The sequence below is a fragment of the Gymnogyps californianus genome, chromosome 4 (assembly GCF_018139145.2).
Source record: "Gymnogyps californianus isolate 813 chromosome 4, ASM1813914v2, whole genome shotgun sequence".
Lineage (NCBI taxonomy): Eukaryota > Metazoa > Chordata > Aves > Accipitriformes > Cathartidae > Gymnogyps > Gymnogyps californianus.
The window spans coordinates 50,881,988-50,899,815 of NC_059474.1; the positions used below are offsets into that span (position 1 = coordinate 50,881,988).

The 17,828-nt window shown below is 55.3% G+C and overlaps 1 protein-coding gene across 1 annotated transcript; it reads left to right on the forward strand.

Annotated features, from left to right (window-relative positions):
• The first annotated feature begins 9,635 nt into the window (after positions 1–9,635).
• Positions 9,636–17,378, forward strand: HOPX (HOP homeobox). Its single transcript, XM_050896744.1, has 3 exons — positions 9,636–9,673; positions 14,403–14,578; positions 17,153–17,378. The coding sequence occupies exons 2-3, from the start codon at positions 14,435–14,437 to the stop codon at positions 17,228–17,230; spliced, it is 222 nt and encodes a 73-aa protein (XP_050752701.1). The 5' UTR covers positions 9,636–9,673; positions 14,403–14,434; the 3' UTR covers positions 17,231–17,378.
• The last annotated feature ends 450 nt before the right edge of the window (positions 17,379–17,828 follow it).

Sequence of the window (17,828 nt, forward strand, 5' to 3'; positions counted from 1 at the left end):
CTCCATGCCTGGTGTGCTCAGGTCTGCGGCACAGACTCCCCAGGCAGTCTCTGGGATGAGCAGATTCTCTGTCCCAGGGTCCAAAACTGTCGCCCGGGCCCCACCAGTGTGAGAGCAGAGTAGGTCCTCAGGGTCACAGGCATGGCTGGAAAAGCCTGTGACCACCAGGAAGTGGGGGCAGAGCTGCAGACCTCTGAGGTGCAAATCGTCCTGCTGGCTGTGCCTCGCCGTGAGTGAGCGGGAAAAGCTGCCTCTCGACAACGGCGCAGCTCTCCGGCCACGGTGTGCTGCCGGGAAAGCTGGCCTCTGCCTACTCGAGGCTCAGGTAGGCGCCTGAGCTGCCTTGCTGCACTGCAAAGATCATCTCAGTGCAGATGTTCACCTTGGAGGCGCTTGTCAGCTGGAACCGGCAGGACTGGAGGAGGGCAGCACCGTTAGCTGGCAGTGGTGCGACTGAGGCAAAAGCAGCCAGGCTGATCTCACCAAGCGCTGGACCCAGCAGGCGATTTTCTCCACGTCTAGGTAGGAGCCTGTGCAGAGGGTGCGTAGGAGGTCCGAGCTCCGATCGCTCCGCCGCTTCTCGTCGGGGTGGTGGAGAAAGCACAAGATCTCCCCCAGCAGCGGCTCCCTCGAGCACATGCACTCCAGCACCACGTGGATGCCGGAGCGCCTTGCTGGCAGCTGCCCCGTGGTGTCCAGCTCCAGGCTGAAAGAGTGCCCGGCGGGTGGCCGCAGGAACACCAGCAGGCGGTAGGCGACGCTGCTCTCGCGGACGCTCCAGGCTTCATAGGTGCCGTCCATCCCAAAGGCTGGGTGCATCTGGGGCATGAAAGCCCTCTTGCAAAGCACACGGCAGACAGCCAGGAGGTCACCCACCAGCTCCTTCAGCACCTTGCACGTGTCGGGCAGGCCCTGCATGGGCGAAGGGGTGGACGCAGCCAAAGACCTGACAACATTGTGCGCGCCGTTCAGGTCTTCCTCCTCCTCCTCGCTGTCCTCCTCCTCCTCGCTGCTGGAGCTGTCCTGCTCACGGCAGCTGTCAGAGGCAAGCTTCATTTCCCTGGCCAGCCAGCAGACCTCAGCGAGCAAGACCACGGCTCCTGCAACGGCCCACAGCGGCCACGGCTGCAACGCCGAAAGGAGCGTGGCTTCCCGCGCGCCCCTGCTCTGCTCAATCTCCTGCACCAGCCGAGTCATCTCCTGACACAGATACTCCGCACGCCGCTGCATCCGCTCGCCCGTAGCCACATCGACCTGGTCATCGCGCTTCAGCCCGTGCTGGACGGCCAGCAGAGCCAGGACGAGGGCGATTGCCGCAGCCATGGCCTGGAGGAGGCGGGAGAAAAGGGGGCTCAGCGGGGCTGGGTGGGAGGGAGCACGGGGCTGGGGGAGCGGGGCAGGAGCCGCCTGGAGCTGGGGGCCGGTAGGAGGGTGGGGAGGGAGCGGCGAGGGAGCAAGGGCAGGGTTTGTGAGCACTGCACGGGTGGGAGCCACGGGCTGTCCCAGGAAAGCCTTTGGGCACTGGTGTCGACAGGCTGGAAGGGGCCGCGGGCACTGGTGTCGACAGGCTGGAAGGGGCTGCGGGCCCTGGCTGGAGACAGCACGGGGCCCATCCTGCCCAAGCCGCCCTGCCTGGGCTGTGCCCCATGAAAGGGCAAGGGACACCAGAGTCGAGTCTCCCGAGGCCCCAGCCCTGCCACACCGCAGCGTCCCACCGAGCCACGGGCACCCGGCACATCCCCAAAGCCTCTCTGGGCACCTGCCAGCACGGGCAGCCCCGAGCACCTCTGCCCCCAGCCCGAGGGCGGTACCGTGCCCTGCCCTGAGGGGCTCAGCTCTCGCTCTGGCTTACAAACCCCCTGGCCATCTGCCCCGTCCCCCACCCAGCCCAGCCTTTCCCCCGCATGCTGCACTCACCGATCGCCCAAGCTAAACAGCAGTGGGGCTGCCCGATGATGGCCCTGGGGACGGCTCCCATTGTGACTTGTCCTCTGTGCTGTCACAGCCACCAGAGCAGCATCACCCGGCCGGCAAGCCCCAGCCTTCGTCCCCACCGCCCGACTCAGCGGGTCCTGGGCATCACACCAAGTACAAACCCGCCCGGCAGGAGCGAGCTCCCAGGGGCTCTCTTCACAAAGCGGGCACACACCCCCCAAAACCGTCATTGACATGAAAACGGGGACGGTAGGTGCACGTCCCTGGCTTACGTCGAGAGGTGCAAAGTTCTCTGGGCCAGGTGGTCTGACTCGGAGTTGTCTCGAAGAGGAGAGCTACGAGCCCTTGGGCAGAGACAAAACTCCTCCTCCCTCTTCTCCTCTTGGCTTCCTTCTGCCGGGCCCGGACTTAGCCCTGCAAACCCTGACGCTCAAGCAAAATGCCAGTCGTGTCCCTGCTGCAAGTGGAAAAGCTCCTGCGGCTCCTGTCTCCGGCTACCAACTTGCCCCCTGCAAGGGCAAGCGACGGGGCTGGAGAGGCCACGCCGGAGCCCGCATCTCTCTGCTCCCCTGAGGTTCCCCCGCTTCAGGAGACCCCCCTGGACACCGCTGCGGACCGTGCCTCCCACAGACGTGGCCTGTACGGCATGAGTGCATGCCTTGAGACCCAGGCACCTCAAAAGCTTTCTCTAGCCTTGCTGCACGTGTGCCAAGACTGACACTGTGTCAATTTATGGCCTGGTTACAAAGCACAGTATTGATCCCAGCATTGAAGGGTTCTTCTGTCTCCTTGTGGTCTCTCCAAGGGGTATAAGGGCTGGATAGGTGAGAAGGCAGCTTCCCTTTGGCTTTCAAACAGGAGGGATAATGACTGCAATCTCCCCCTGGCAGGTGAAGAGTTCAGCTCCAGTGTCCAGAGCTGTTCAGCATGGAATATGGGGATGCACATCTTCAGCAAGTTCAGCCAGGCCTCCAGCAGACTGATAAGGACAGAGCATGAAGCTTTGGGTTTCACTCTGTGCCCTGGGAGCTCCCGCAGTCATCCCTGAAAATGGGGAGCTACACATATCAGGGCTGTGTATCAGGAAAAGATCAGCAGTGCTCAATTGGACAAGTTCCCTTGGGAGGACCCTGGTCATCCCAGGGAATAATGATGTGGCAGAACTCTTCCTCAGGCACACAGGATTGCTCTCTAGCTGTGCAATTCATTTCTGAGTCTGAAGAGGGTCCAGAAGTATGTCACTGTGAACACCTGGATGAGTGTGGCCAAGCTCCAGAGCTCACTTTTGAGCTCTGCACCAGGATGAGATGTACGAGCTTCAGGGACCTCTTTCCTGGCACCAAGGGAGGGAGCATGGAGTGACAAGTTACGGACAAGCAGAGTGCAATCCAGGGTGGTTGACACTGGGACATGTCAGCCCCTTCTAGCCACCTGCTCCTTCTCTTCCAGACTTCATGGTCCTTCCAGCCTGCTAGCTGAGGGTCAGCAAAGTGGCATTTTCAGGCAGAGAACTCCTTTGTCCCTGCTTTCCCCTAGGCCAGGGAAGGTCCAGAGCAGCTGGAAGTGCTCTACAGCACTGCCATGAACTGTTTCTTTTGAAGCTGTGCAGAGATCTAACGCAGAGGTGATGCTGCAGCATAGCAGTAAGATGTCCTGGACAAATCCTGCCACCCTGGCTGAGGAAAGTTTGTCCCTTCTACAATTTTGGCAGAGGTTTCCCAGTGCCACAATCCAACAATGGAGCTGGGAGGAAGAAATCAAGTTGGGAGAAATCAAGTCAGGAGAACTCAAGACTACCTTTCCCTGACTTAAAGCCAGCTCAGCCTCACAAGTCAGCAAAGCCATGTCTACATGCAGAAGAGCTGAATGGTCAGCAGAGGCTAGAATTAGTATCTTGCTAAAAAAAGTATCTGCTAACTGTAGTGTATTTCAAGGGAAGCAGGCTCTGGAAAGCCCTGACAGCCTGGTCCAGTGCTCCCTTGCCATGCAGACAGGCCAGCGCTGGAGAGTAAAAGCAGCACGGTGATGGGGACACAGCTCTCCAGTGGGCTCTCTCAGCTCAGCCCCACTGTGCCCACCCCACTGAGCAGGGTTCCCTGTGGCCAGGCCATAGACTTAAGAAATAGGAGACACAGCCCTACACCAAGCGGTCTCTGGAGAAGATCTTACTGGCCAGGACTAGGCCTGAGCCAAGAAAACAGCCTTCGAAGAAGTGAGAAAAACCCACCCAGGGAAGCCAGACACACTGGCTGTATGTAGTACCAGCCAGCCAAGAGACAGGCACATAGACACTCAGAGCAACATGAAGGCAATCCCACGCCAGCAGCAGAAGCGCTCCTTTCTGCTTCAGATAGCCTCAGCTTGGCAGTGAGCCCCCAGGACCTAACCTCACTGCTGATGGGAGCTGGCACCCCCAACCTCTTGTGTCCCCCAAACCACTCCCCTCCAGCAGGACAAGGAGCAAAAACAGGTCGCAGGCAAGAGTGGGACTTCTTTAAGCAGTGGTGCAGGTACAGCTTCTTTAGCTCAGGTTTGTTAGGGTGTTTGTGCTCGTTTGAGCCTGCTGGGCTCTCCCATGGGTTGAGCACTCTCCAGCTGCTTGCCTGTGCAGCACAGCACCCTGCTCCCACTGCTCCTCCCTGGAAAGCATCCCCATCCACCAGCCCAGTCACTGCATCCTGAGAGAAATGGCAAGGAGCATCCTCCTCCAGCCTGGAGCCTCTCTGCCAGACACGCTGGACACAACCAACCCTCTGACAGCGGAGTGCCCCAGCCCCCAAATCTGGAGCAGGGGGGTTGTCCAGAGCGGGTGCTGCGGGTGACCTGCTCCCTGGGGCAGTGAGGCTGTCAGAGCAATGAGGGAGCCAGCTGTGAGCACCTCTGTTGTGCTCACCCAGCTGTCTCCATGGCCAGCTGTGTACAGAAGACTGTCAGCAGCTAGCACCCAGGTAGCTATGATGCCTCCGTCAGTGCCAGCTTTCCAAGAGCAGCAAAACCCAGGCTGCTAAAGGGAAAAACATTTTTTAAGTTAATTGCACAAGGCCCCTGAAGCCGCTCCCTAACACATGGCAGCCGGAGCAGAGGGCCAGTCTCCATTACGTCCCTTCCCTGTTCACTGTCACTCTGCAAGTCATCTTGGTCATCTGCCAGTGCCACGAGGGCCCCATGGGTGCCCCGGGGGCTGTGGCATGTGTCACACGGAGACGACCCATCCTGCTCACAGTCTTGGGGCCTGCAGCGATGCCCCAGCAGCTGGTGGCGCCGGGGTCACCTCTCAGCGGGTGCCCACCATGGCCCTGTGCCGCCCGCCCAAACTGGTCTGACAGAAAGCACAGGGACCGCTGCCGGCTGCACGTCGCCGCTGCTGCGAGGCAGGCACAGGGGCCAGGCACCTCCGGCAGCCAGGGGCACCCTCCCTGCCCCTCACAGCAAAGCAGCACCCATGGGCTTCCCAGCCTGGGACAGCACAGGGGAAAACGTGGTCCTTGTCCCTCATGGTGAAGGTCAAGGAAAGCGGCTGGGCTCGATGGTGCAGCTACACGCTGGTCTGCACCCGTGGTCACCCCGCTGAGGCCCCTCGCTCTCCTCAGGGTAGGCCTTCAGGACAGCAGGCCTGCTGCAACCAAGAGGGCCATGTTGGTGGCATGCTAGTGGTCTGGCAGAGCTCATCCCTGCTCCAGGGAGGTATAAAGTCCCTTCATTGACCTATATACAAGTATCTCAGGACTTCCAAAACTGGGCAGCTTCAGCCTAGAGGTTCAGACCAGGCCAGATTTCAGCTGGCATTTTCCAGCCTCCCACCTCCCTGACTTGCTCCCTAGAAAATACACAGCCATCTGAATCTCTGGAAGGGCACTCACTCTTCTTCACATCCCTCTGGCACTCCAGGAGTAGAGAGCGGATCTGCATGTCTCCCCTAGCCTCTTCCCTGCCTGTCACCAGTGCAGGAGCCCATGTCTTCCTGGGCTGGGCATGGCGGGCAGCTCACGTGTGAAGCTCTGCCAGTTCTCTCCGCGTGCTAGGGCACGCTCTGCCTACAAGCAATGGCAGTGCTGCTGAAAAGCCTCCTGGCAAGGAACTGGATGTATCAGCGCCTGGTTTAGTCACTTCAAAACAATCCGGTTAGTAAGAGGGAGAGGAGGGAGGAAGACTGTACCCCAGGCAGAGATTACACATGGAAATACCGATGAGATGACACTGTTCTCTGAGAAGTATTGGAACAACTGGAGGAGCAATAAAACACCGCAGTTTCCATCCACACAGCTGTATCCCATGGACAAAGAAAAGGCAGGGATCTCATTGGAAGTCACATCTAATCCATATCTGTCTGGCCTGGATCAGTTCTGATGCTGAGGAGAGACAGGCTGAACCCTGCCCACTAAAACAAAAGGAAAATGCATGATGGAGAGTGCAGCCGAGGCAGTTGCTGAGCCCAGGTGGGCAGCAGGCAGCCCTGCTCCCGCAACAAGGGCAGCAAGGAGCTGCCTGTGCCCACCTCCTCCTCTTCCCCCTGCCCGGGGCATGATCCGAGTGAGCACTGTGTGCTGCTGGCTCTTGTGCTGCAGCTAGTGTTGCTGCTCTCCCAGGGAAAAACTGATCAAAAGATCAATGATTCAGTCAGGTTCTTGTGTTTTGGGGTATCCGACAAAGGCAATTGTTAGCTGCAGCCTGCAGAGCAACTGATCTCTTACGCTATTCTGGGGCAAGTGGCTTTTGCAGGTAGAAATCTCATCTGATTAGCTGCCAGAGTTGTCCTGTGAGTCAGTACTGGCTGGTTAGGAAACTCTTCTCTAACTGAATGGAAGCCAAAAAATTCTGTAAAGCTTTGTTTCCAGCCATACTTTTTGGGTTAGTAGCCAGAAAACCCCAGGACATCAGGAAAAAAACACTGGAAAACAAAACAGAAGATGGCTTTTGCTGTTTTCCTTTGCATTGGTGTGTTCAGGGGGAGAAGGGAAGGTTTTGCTCTCTCTCTGACAATTGGGTTGGGAGGGAATTCTCTGGAAAGCACACATTTTTTAACTCACATACTTAGAAAAAGAAAAAAATCTCTGCTTAAAGCCCAGACAAGAGGTGCTGGTACTAAGCCTCATTTTCAGGAACGAGAACATGGCAAAATTCAGGAGAGACACATGCATGCAAAGGAGGCAGTATGAACGAGTCAGAAAAGCTGAATTATATCCCATTCGGCTTGACAAGTTGCTTCCCCCCCTCCTCCTCATCTTTTTTCCATCCTGTCTCCACACAGCGTTAGAGGGACAACATTTGGGCCAGGATGGCCATGAGCTGTGTGTCCAATGCCCCCCACAAAGTGACTGCAGCCATCATGTTGCCATAGTGCAAGCACTGGCCTCTGCAAGAGGCATCCGGAGGAGTGGGATGCTGAACACAGGCTGCAGCTGCCAACTCCTCACTGCAATGCCACAGTATCATGCAAAATTGTCAAAGCACACCACAACAGCTGTATTTCTTCCCCTGTAGGGAGGAAAACTCTATGATGGGCCTGGATGCACCCTGCTTCTATTTAATCTAACTCTCCTGACAAAGGGACATCCTCTGGGGCCAGGATCTCCTCATACCAGGTAAGGCATAAAATCCAGCAGTACTTTGACCCTCTCATAGGAAGAGAAATGGGGCCTGAAGGATTTCAGGATCAGAAAAGCATTAGCATTTGCCAGCCAGACGCGGACATATTCGTGACGTGACTTTCGCAGTGTCACTGCAGGACTCCCAGCGTCTCCAAAGCCATTCCAGTGGCATGTCTCAGCCTGAAACACATCGCTGCCAGCGCTCCCAGTGCAAGTCTGGGCTGGGTTCACGGGCTAAGGGAAAAGGTTTTTTTCCACATTAAAGACTTTCTCTCTGTTGACAGTAATAAACAAGGGAAGAGAGGAGCCGATCCTGTTCCCGCGGGCCAGGTTACTCACATTTTGCAATGCTTGGGGTACATGCATGGAAGAAAATAAAAGACAGCATACAAACATAAGAAAATCTTTCTGGGTCAGAATATCTTCCCGTCTGTCCTGTCTCCAAGTGTGGCCAAGAGCAGGTGCCAGAGCAGAGCATAGGCATGGGGTGGGTAAGTAGCAATACCCACCAGAGCTCCCCCAAGCACGTGGCAGTATGCAATTCAGGGCCTCTGCCTGGACCTCCCACACTGGGTTCAAAATCCAGGGCTGTGTCCTGCTGCAGGAGTCTGCTCCAGCCCCCTTGAATGCACCTCGATCCCTCCAGCCACAGCTGCTGGAGCCATCCCATCGGACATGTCTTCCAACCTGCTTGCCCGCGCCCATCGCTACCCATGCTCCTGTTGCTTAGCACCAGTAATAAACAGGACATATTCCCTTGGCCGGGTGCCTGCCCAAGGCATGCAGGATCAAGTCTTCTCCCGAAAACCTCCTCTGGCAGCCACTGAACAGCACCACTTGGTTTATCAGGCAGTGAGGCTATCCCTGTAGCAAAAGCACTCTTGCTCGGTCAACGTCATCCTGCTAGGAAAATTGGCACAGGTCTGCCTGCCCTTTGGCGCAGATCTCTTCACAATCCCCTTGCCTTGGCCCGTGTTTCCCCCCACATTACAAAACCACTCAATCTTCAGGACAGTTTTGGCTCATTGCTAAACATACGGCAGGTTTCTTGCGTGGTTTTGTCCAGCCACTTCTCCCCAGGGGCAGGGCTCCCTGCCCCTGGCTCCAGCCAGCTCCACAGCTTTTTGCATCCAGTGCCAGTTTTCCTTTTACTCTGGCAGATAATCGCAGCCATTGCAACCCATATTCAGTTTCTCATGAGCCCTTTCTCCAGTCCCTCTGATTTTCCAGCATCCCCTTCCAGCTGTCTGTTAGCTGAGAGAAAATCAGCTCCTCCCCACTGCACCCCACCCCACAAGATGCCTCTTTTTAAGCTGCTGTCTAATGCATCCAGCCCACCCCACTGGGAACTGCAGGCTCCTGGGCACTTTAATCGAGGAAAGTATAGGTCTTTGGCAGAAGAGGATGCCCTGCCCTCTTCCCCATCCCCTGCCAGGCTCCTGCCATGTGCCTCTGAGGGCACCTGGGCTGCAGCAGCAGGTCAGATCCAGGACCCAGTCCTGCCCCTGTACCCAGCCTGGTGGGATCACAGGGCTGACTAAAGCAACAGCAGAGTCAGGACCCTTAAACCTGGACAAATCATTTGCAGGGGACTAAAGTGAGATGAGAAGCCAGCCCGGCACAGCAGTGACCGCCGCCGTGCTCCATCAGCAAAGCCAGGAGCGGGGCTCCCCACAGCAGGGGAGCTGGTCACAGCCTGGCCGAGGGGGCAGTGGTGGGGGCCCAGGGCCCCAGAGGGGCAGGCAGGCTCAGCTGGAGCGCAGATGAACGCCTGAGCACAGTTTCCGCCGCACCCTGCCTTCACCCTTCCTGTACCCCTGCAGGAAACAGCCCCAGCGGCCCGCGCCCGGGACCCGCAGGACAGCGTCCACCAGCCCAGAGCGTGGCCAGACGAGCCCCGACGGCTTGCCGTGCCACCCGTCCGGAGAGCCCCGCAGCACGTACAACCATGCGTTGAGCCCTGCCAAGGAGAGTGGATGCCAAACCTGAATTACCAGCCCAGAGAGTGGCTGTGGATCCCGGGAGCTCCTGTGATTTGCGGCAGGTTTTTCAGGTCCCCGCCTGTCACACACACACGCAGATACTTAAGCAGTCACCCAAGGACCTGCGGGGTTCTTGTTTTACACACTTCTGGTCCCTGCCAGCTCCAGGTAAGCGCAGGCTTTGAGCTGGGGGTGCTGGGGTGGATTTGCAGTTGGGGATGGGGGGGGGATGGAGGGAGGAGCTGACCTGCGCTTACTGATGCTGGGGAGGTTGGAGCAGCACCCAGCAAGGCTGTGGTGGGAAAGCTTCATGCCTGGGGCAGGGAGAGGGGCACAGAGGCAGGCAGGGACCCCAGGCTGGGGGTACCACGGGGACCTGCCTCTGCTTCAGCAGCTGCTGTGCTCTTGTTTGCTTTGTTCCCATCTGATATTATCTTCTAAAAGGCTGAACGGGTAGTTTACAGGATGCATGACAGGTGGTTTTTCCTTATTTATGGCAGGGTCTGGTTTATTTTTAAAGCCTCCGTCCCACCTTATCCTGTGCACCATGCCGGCTGACGTTATCCACAGCCACCCCACAGCAGGAGGCCGAGCAAAGCTCAGGACAGGACATGGCTCTGCAGCAGAGCAAGGGAGGGCAGGAGGGCTCGTTTGCATTGAGAACTGCTATTTTGATCCCTGCAGTGGCAGGAAATAGCTGCAAGCTAAAACCAGATGCAGATGCCTCCAGTCACATCCCAGCCCTGACAGTGGGGAGAGCACTGGGGAAGGGGTCAAGAAGCCCAGCAGGGGCTATGGGGCCCCATCAGCTGGGCAGGAGCTACTGCTCGGAGAATTTTCCAGAGGCTTCGGGTGCACAGCCAGCCAGCTATTGTGTCTGACGTTCAAAAAAGCAAAGCTGAGCAAACAGAGATCATGTCTTTTCTGGAAAAGTGGCTGCTTTGTGCCAGGATAGCAAATGCTGACTGCACTAGTGCTGGGCAGGCATGCTGGGAGACAGAGGGATGTCCTCTCCCATCTCAGACCAGAGCTGGGAGCCCTGCTAGTAACCCCAGGGTGTCTCTGGGGAGCTGGGTGCAACCACAGGACACGGGCAGTATAACTGTGGAGGGAGGTCTCTCTCCACCCGACTGCTCCTACCTCACATCTAGGTCAGGTCACTCAGGGCCTTGTCCAGCTGACTTTTACAGATCATCAAGGATGGAGGTGCCCCCACCTCTTTGGTCCCTGTCCCCATGTTGGACCTCCCTACACTATGAAGATTCTTTTCCCAGTGTCTAATAAGACTTTCTCTTGCTGCAACTTGTGTCCATCAGCCATTGCCTTTTGTCTGCTCACTCCATAACGGCCCTGGAGGTGCATTTAAATGCCCCATCAGCCACACTAAGAGCACCAGGTGCTGCCTGCACAGCCTCCATGCACATAGCAATGCTGGCTGGAGCCGCCCGCAGCCCAGGCAACCGACAAACCCCTTGCAAGCTTCAGCTGGTGGCTGTTCTCACATTGCTCCACCTAAAACCAAGACAGTTAGTCAGAGCCAAGTGTGAACTCCCCAGGGCTCTTTAGCTTGACACGTAGGACAGAGCAGGTGTCACCAGTGCTGTGGTTTCACTGTGACAGTGCATCTGGCATTGTCATTTCCGCCTGGGTGAGTAATCCCCTGCCACCGAACTCTCATCCCTGTGCTGCCCAGGGGAGACAGCAGTGGGTATGGGACTGCTCACAGAGCTGAATGACGACCACAGCCCCCCAGCCTTTCTGAAAGCTGAAGAGATGGTTTACATCCTTTGCACTGAAAAAGCCATTTTTTTTCCAATGCTTGCAAAAATTTAGGCAGAAAAAAGCAGTGACCAGTGGTGCTTTTCAGCAGCTGAGCAAAACAGTTGTGATTCTCCATATGTCTGCCAGGCTTAAATAAATGTAAGCAAGAAAATCACCTCTCCTGTACAGGGGAGAGGTCTTGTGCAGCCTGAAGGCCAGGCTCCAGGCCTGGGCTTAAACAGGGCTCCATTTAAGTAGCGGGTAGGTGAGTAGGGGTCCAGATACGGCCAATCAGGACATCTAGGGACTCCTGGTGCCCTCAAGTCCTGTCATATACCCCCAATTTTTAGCACCCAAGAGGTGCCAAGTGCTGGGTGCCACATGCTGCACAGGGCCACGTGGCTCCTGAAAACCTCCAGGGCCCAGTGGAGTGATGTGGGGAGACCTGCAGAGCCCTCCAGGACCCCCAGGGTTTTCACCTTTTCTTGAAAGCCATCTCACAGCCTTGAGAGGTAGGAACTGTTCTCCCTCCAGAGCAGGGGTAGAGGGGAGACAAGGAAAAACCATCAGGCATCACATCCTGCATGCTGGGGCACCCTGAGCTGCCAGCCAGTAGAAGATACTGTGTCCTACGGGGAAACACCTCAGGAACCTGGAGGTTATCAGAAATAGAAACAGCTGTGCAGATGAAACATGAAAGTTGAAGCACGTGTTCCCTATGCAAATCAATGCACACACATTAATGTACATTAATGCAGCAGGCTGCGAACGATGATTTATGAACTGCCAGGACATGTTGCTGCTGGTGGCCCAGGCTAGATGCGCGATCCAGAGGCGATGAGGAGCCCTGTGGTGACTGTGCTTTCTAGGAGAAGGGCAGGTGGCTCAGTGGGGTGCTGATTAAGGAGGAGAGGAAGGACTTGTGGCCTGAGCTTGGCCTCATCTGTACTTTGACCTCATGGAGAGCCTGGCAGCCACAGTGCTGTAGAGCAGCACCTCAAGCCCAGGGCATCTCCTTCTCCCCCTGCATCTTTTCCAGAGGTCTCCAAATGCCCAAGGTAGGTGAGCAGCATTCACCTGGTCCCTACCAGCTCACACACATGAGGGACGGAACTTTGTCTGCCCCCTTTCTATATGGACACCTCTGAACTGAGCTGAAAGTTGCCGCACATCTGTGGCCACAACAGTCTGCAGACAAGGCCAGCTCGGCTTGCAGCACCTGGGGTTAAAGATGGTCTTTCCCCAGTCCATCCAGGGGTGGTGGATGATGCTGTCTACCAGCACACTCTGTCATGCTCAGAGGTGCTCTGGCCTTACGCAACCACTGTGTTACAATCAGTATGTACCAAGTGACTCAAGCAGAGTGGGCTGTTTCACAACTAGTCCTGGTCTATTTAGAAGCCCCTACTCAAATGCCAAAGGATCCTTTTATTAGTCAAAGCACCTCCTGCAGACAAGGCTCAGTGGGGCCTTTGCTTTTTGAGGTAAAGCTCAAAGAAGAGGATCTCTCCAGCCTCTTGTGAATAGCAGAGCTAGCTCTCTGCAAGCTGCAAGACAGTTTTGGAGCTGAGCCCCATCCCAGCAGTGCTGTCAGCAAGCGAGAGCTGTGGGGCATTCAGTACACCCCGGGGTACTAAGTGGGTTAAGGTGAGTTATCTGTCAGCCAGGAAAGCAGTTGGTTTAAAGCTACGCAGTACGCGTGCAATGTGATGGAGGTGCCTGGGTTACATCCCAGAGCCAAAGGGAAGGAGAAGCTGGACTGCAAGGTGGAGGCAGGGCAGGTCTGCAGTGGATGGCCCAGAGGAGTCCCAAGGCAGGCCAAGGGCTCCTGGCAGCACTGGAGAGCCAGCAACACCAACCAGCCTGCCTGACACAGACGGGCCAGGCAACTCGGACAGCAGGAGAGCAGATCAAGAAAGGCCACATTTTTGCATCCAGCACCTCCCCCGCCAACACCCCACAGCTTGGTTTCGGAAACACCAAAATGATTCAGCGTCAAGGGACTTCTGCATGCTTTGTGGGGGCAACGCCTCGTGTTTTAGTTGACTGAACTGGCAGGCTTGACCCTCTGCCACGCGGGAGCAAACTTGGAGCCCTGCAGAAGAGAGGTGTGGGACTTACCCAAGGTGTACTTACTTGTTTTGCTTGTGCTTTTGTGCCAAGTCTGCCAGAGATTTGTGCAAAGGACAAGTGGGACAAACGTTACTCTGGAGGAGAATGTGGGCTCCTTGCTTCTGCCATTGCCGGGAGCACCTAGCACTGATCACAGCCGAAGGCAGCGAGTGCTTGGGCAATGGACATGCATGGGGTATGGTCCTCCGAGGACTGACCCTTCACTTATACACCAAAAAACAAACAGAGTTCAGCAATGCTCAGGAACAATGCAACTAACTGTTTATGCAATTGCGTGATAACATTAAATATTAGTAAAAACAAAGCAGCTCACCTGCTCATCACCAGCTTTGTGTGATGTCTGGCCACGCTGCTAGGAGGAGGACCAGGACACTGATCAGGAGGGAAAATGGGGTGATTGCTGGGTCCAAGCCCATGCTCCCAAAAGACCCTGTATCCTCTCGTTTGTGATTTCCCTGCACAAACTTGCCTGGTCGCTGGGGAGAAGGAAAAAAAAAAAAAAACCACCACTAGGCTGGATGCCAGATACTGTCCCCTCACCCAGAGGATAAATAATGTTTTTTAATTAATGTCTTTAAATTAACCCGCTCAACATGTCCGTTGCTGTGACATCACTCCCAAGTGACGCCCAGGCCTAAATACGGCTGTAAACAGGAATTGTCCCCACGGGAGTCACACTGGCTATAAATACAGCAACAGGGGAGTGCTGAGCAGAGGACAGGCTGCAGTTTCCTGCCAGCTAAGGATGGTGAGACAGCTCAGCTGGGTGCTGTTGGCGTGCGGTCGCCACAGTGGGGAAACTGAGGCTGGAGTTGCTGGGTGGCTGGGGCTCCTGGCTGAGCTCCCCGGCATGCCTTTGGGAAGGGAGTTGTGCCCTGCCGCAGCCAGAGGCCAGTGGGGAGGGGGGAGCTGATGGGGACAGGGATGGCAAACGTGGGGCTCAGCAAGTGTGGCCCCACTGGCCACTCCCAGCCTGGGCAATGACACCGGCCCCTCTCCACAGTGCCTGGCCCCATAGCCCTGCCCCAAGAGGAGATGGCCACGGAGAAGCCAGTGACTCCCACTGAGGAGCAGCTGGAGATCCTGGAGTACAACTTCTGCAAGGTGAACAAGCATCCTGACCCCACCACGCTGTGCCTCATCGCGGCCGAGACCGGGCTCTCCGAGGAGCAGACCCTGGTGAGTGTGCGCCCTTCGCCCCCGCCTTGGCACCAGCTCTGCTCCCCCTGCATGCCTCTGTGCCCAACACACTCCCCCCGCATCTCCTGCCTGTCCTGTCCCCAGCTCTCTATCATACCCCCTGCACCCTTCTGTCGCCCCACATGGTTCCTACTGCGCCCCCTGCACCTCTCATGCTCCTCCCACACCCCCTGCACCCCTCTGTGCCCCATACACTCCCTACTTGCACTCCCTGCACACTGCATACTCCTTACTGCACCCCATACTGCACCCACAAGTCTCCTTTGCACCTCTGCAACCCCCAGTGTGTCCCTAACACCACACTGCACCCACAGAGCTCTACGGCACCACCGCACCTCCCTGCACCCCATGTTCCTGCCCCTGCATCCCCAAAGCCCCTTCCCCTGTAATCGCAGCCCCTTCATCCCACAGCCGTGGCCTCCCGCACAGCAGCCCTGTGCCCCACTGGGATCCTTGTGGCCTCCCTGCCCAGGAGCCCCATCCCCAGCCTGGGCTTGGAGACCAGGCTAGTGCTTCCCGCAGCTAGAACAAGGGCACACCCCAAGGGTCACTGGCTGGCTGTGGAGCCCTGAATATACAACCTGTGCATGCTGTCCTTTCCTTCCAACCCATTTCTGATAGTCTCAGGTGCCCAAACCGCTGCTGGCTTTATGGTCTGAAGAAACTACAGTCATTTTAAAACAGATACAGGATAGATGCAACTCCTGCAGGATGTACTGTGGGACATGCTCAGGTTGTGCGCACTCCCCCTCACTGCAATTAGCTACTTCAACGTCCCCAAGCCCAGATGTCGGGCAAGCCTGTCAGCCTCTCCAGGAGACATAGAGGCCTCCACATGTCCCTCCACAGGGACAGGCTGCCACTGTCTGGGACTTCCACCAAGCCCTGTGCTCCGTCTGGCTGCCTGCAGGCTACCCGCAGGCTACCCTGGGCTTCAGAAGCAAACGGCTCCTTCCCAATTCCTTCAGGTTGCAGTGCAGCCATTTTTGATACAGGTGTTTTATAAGCTACTAGACCCATAGAAGCGTTGATGGGTATACAAAAGAAATCCAACCTTCTGAAAAGTTAGCAGCATTTTGCAGAGAGCTGCCAAGCCTGGCTCTCCCTGGGCAAAGCCAAAGGGATAGGAGAGCGGAGCAGGCAATGCCAGCATTTAGCCTGTCCCAGGGAAGGATGCTGGTATAACATCCATTGCACTGATAGTCCTTGGCTGGAGTGGAAAAGGAGACCCCTCCTCTACTATGCTTTGGTGACAGGCAGGTACCACTGCTTGTTTGAGGCAGCAAGGAGGCAGTACCCCTGACATACCTTTTCCTCCTTAGAAATGGCACTGCTCCATTTTTTTTTTTCCTAAAGCAAGTTGTCAACACAGGCCATATATGCCCAGGACACCTCTGGAGATGTCTTAAAATCTTCCCTGATAGCCATCTTTTTCCATGAATCCAGGGTGCTCCTAGAAGATCTGGAGATGAAGGTCATGTTAGGGACAGGATCGAGACTGGGATGGTGAGCTGCAAAGTGCCTGCATTGCGTATGACAAAGAATCATCGCTCCTGACATCTGGACTGCTTTATCAGCTAGATATAGTATCCATTTTAATAAAAAATTCAGTAAAAATGAGATGCAAAGAGGTACTGAGTCGACAGGAGACAATGGTTTGGGACAGGAAGTAAAATTTTTGGGAGGAGGCTAGGCAGGCAATCATCTGACTGGATATGGTCCAAGGCAGTGCTAGTGCGAGAGCCACTTGCAGAGAGCACTGTGGTTGTATCATTACGGACCACAATAGCTTCAAAAATAGCCATGAACAAATATAGCAACAAAATGAGCAGCAACAAAGCAAATCACAGACACATTCTCAAACAAAAGGCTGAGCTGTGCTTCCGGCTCACATGAGTTATATCTCTCTCCTTACGGAGGTAGTGGGGCTTTATCCAGCTGCATTTTATCTAACATTTGAAATTGTGGCTGTGCTGAAGTGGCATCAGCAGCTCTGGGAGCTGGCTTAGAGATGCTAAGTTACTACAGAGTAACATAGCCATGCATATTGCTTGAAGACTAAGATCATTTTTAACCCATTTTTTAAATGTATTTGTTCTTAAATTTGTTGAGAGCCACTGTGTTGTCCCTCTCATCCTTTCTGAAGCAGGTCAGCTTTTGATTCCTGTCGGTTTTGGACCTGTAGTGATTGTTCCACTGCTCCAGCCATTTAAACAGACACCATCCAGCAGCTCCTTAGCCAATCTCTTACTCTGTTTGCAAGAAAAACCTGGACTCAGAGCAATAAAATGAGGACTCTCCCATGCTGTCAAGGTCTGAAGTGAGCAAGAGAAATGAGTTTGAAAGAGGTGCACAGATAGGTAACAAGACCGTTCAGTCAGGAGTGGCTGTCCTGCTGCCTGCACTGCCTGGGAACAGTGCAGCGCCGTGCTACAAGATAGCAGTACTGTGAGTTTCCCTTGTCTGGTCCCACATGCTGACGCACCTTTAGCAAGGCTATTCGGAGGGTTCACTCAGCCCAGTGCAATCAATCTCTGTTTTTTTTTCCTCCAGAAATGGTTCAAGCAGCGCCTGGCGGAGTGGAGGAAGTCTGAAGGGCTGCCCTCAGAAAGCGGGTCTGTCAGGGACTAGAGGATGCTGCTCCGATCCCCATGCCTGCTGTAAATGATGGTGAAGCTCTTCAGAGTGGGTTTTCTTGGGGTTCTTCTGTTGCAATAGGTTTTGAGATATAAAGTAATACCCTGCTATTTAACATAAGTTTTATTTAAAGTGTACATAGCCAGGAAAAAAATATTATATATATACTTGTATACAGCTTCTAATGGCTGCATAACCTGTCTAGTGATTCCCATCCATTAACAGCGGCTATACAGGGCAAGGCAATCTCATGCCCTTGTCCCAGGCTTGCAGAAAAGCTGCCATGAAAGGTTGAAACATAGAAGGGGGGGGAAAAAGATTTCTTTTCCTTATGATCCCCAGAGGCAAAGTATGTGAGCTAGCTTTAATATACAGATCATCCAGAGAGGAGGGTACCTGGAAAACCAGATGTGTTGTTTAGGTGATCTTGGTTAGCTCAAGATGCCTGAGTCAGTTCTGGATATTGGCAAACCGAGTGCCTACACCATAATCAGACCAAGCCAAGCCTCCCTTGACTGCATTTCTCACATTTCTGTTAAAGGTCACTGAAGGGAAAGAACTGGTCTTTTTTTTTTTTTTTTCCAATGCGTTA

What these genes read in the sequence shown, in the direction of transcription:
- HOPX (XM_050896744.1), top strand. Translation starts at nt 14,435, where the DNA reads ATGGCCACGGAGAAGCCAGTGACTCCCACTGAGGAGCAGCTGGAGATC. An exon ending in TCTCCGAGGAGCAGACCCTG is followed by an intron (nt 14,579 to 17,152) that starts GTGAGTGTGCGC and finishes TTTTTCCTCCAG; the next exon opens with AAATGGTTCAAGCAGCGCCT.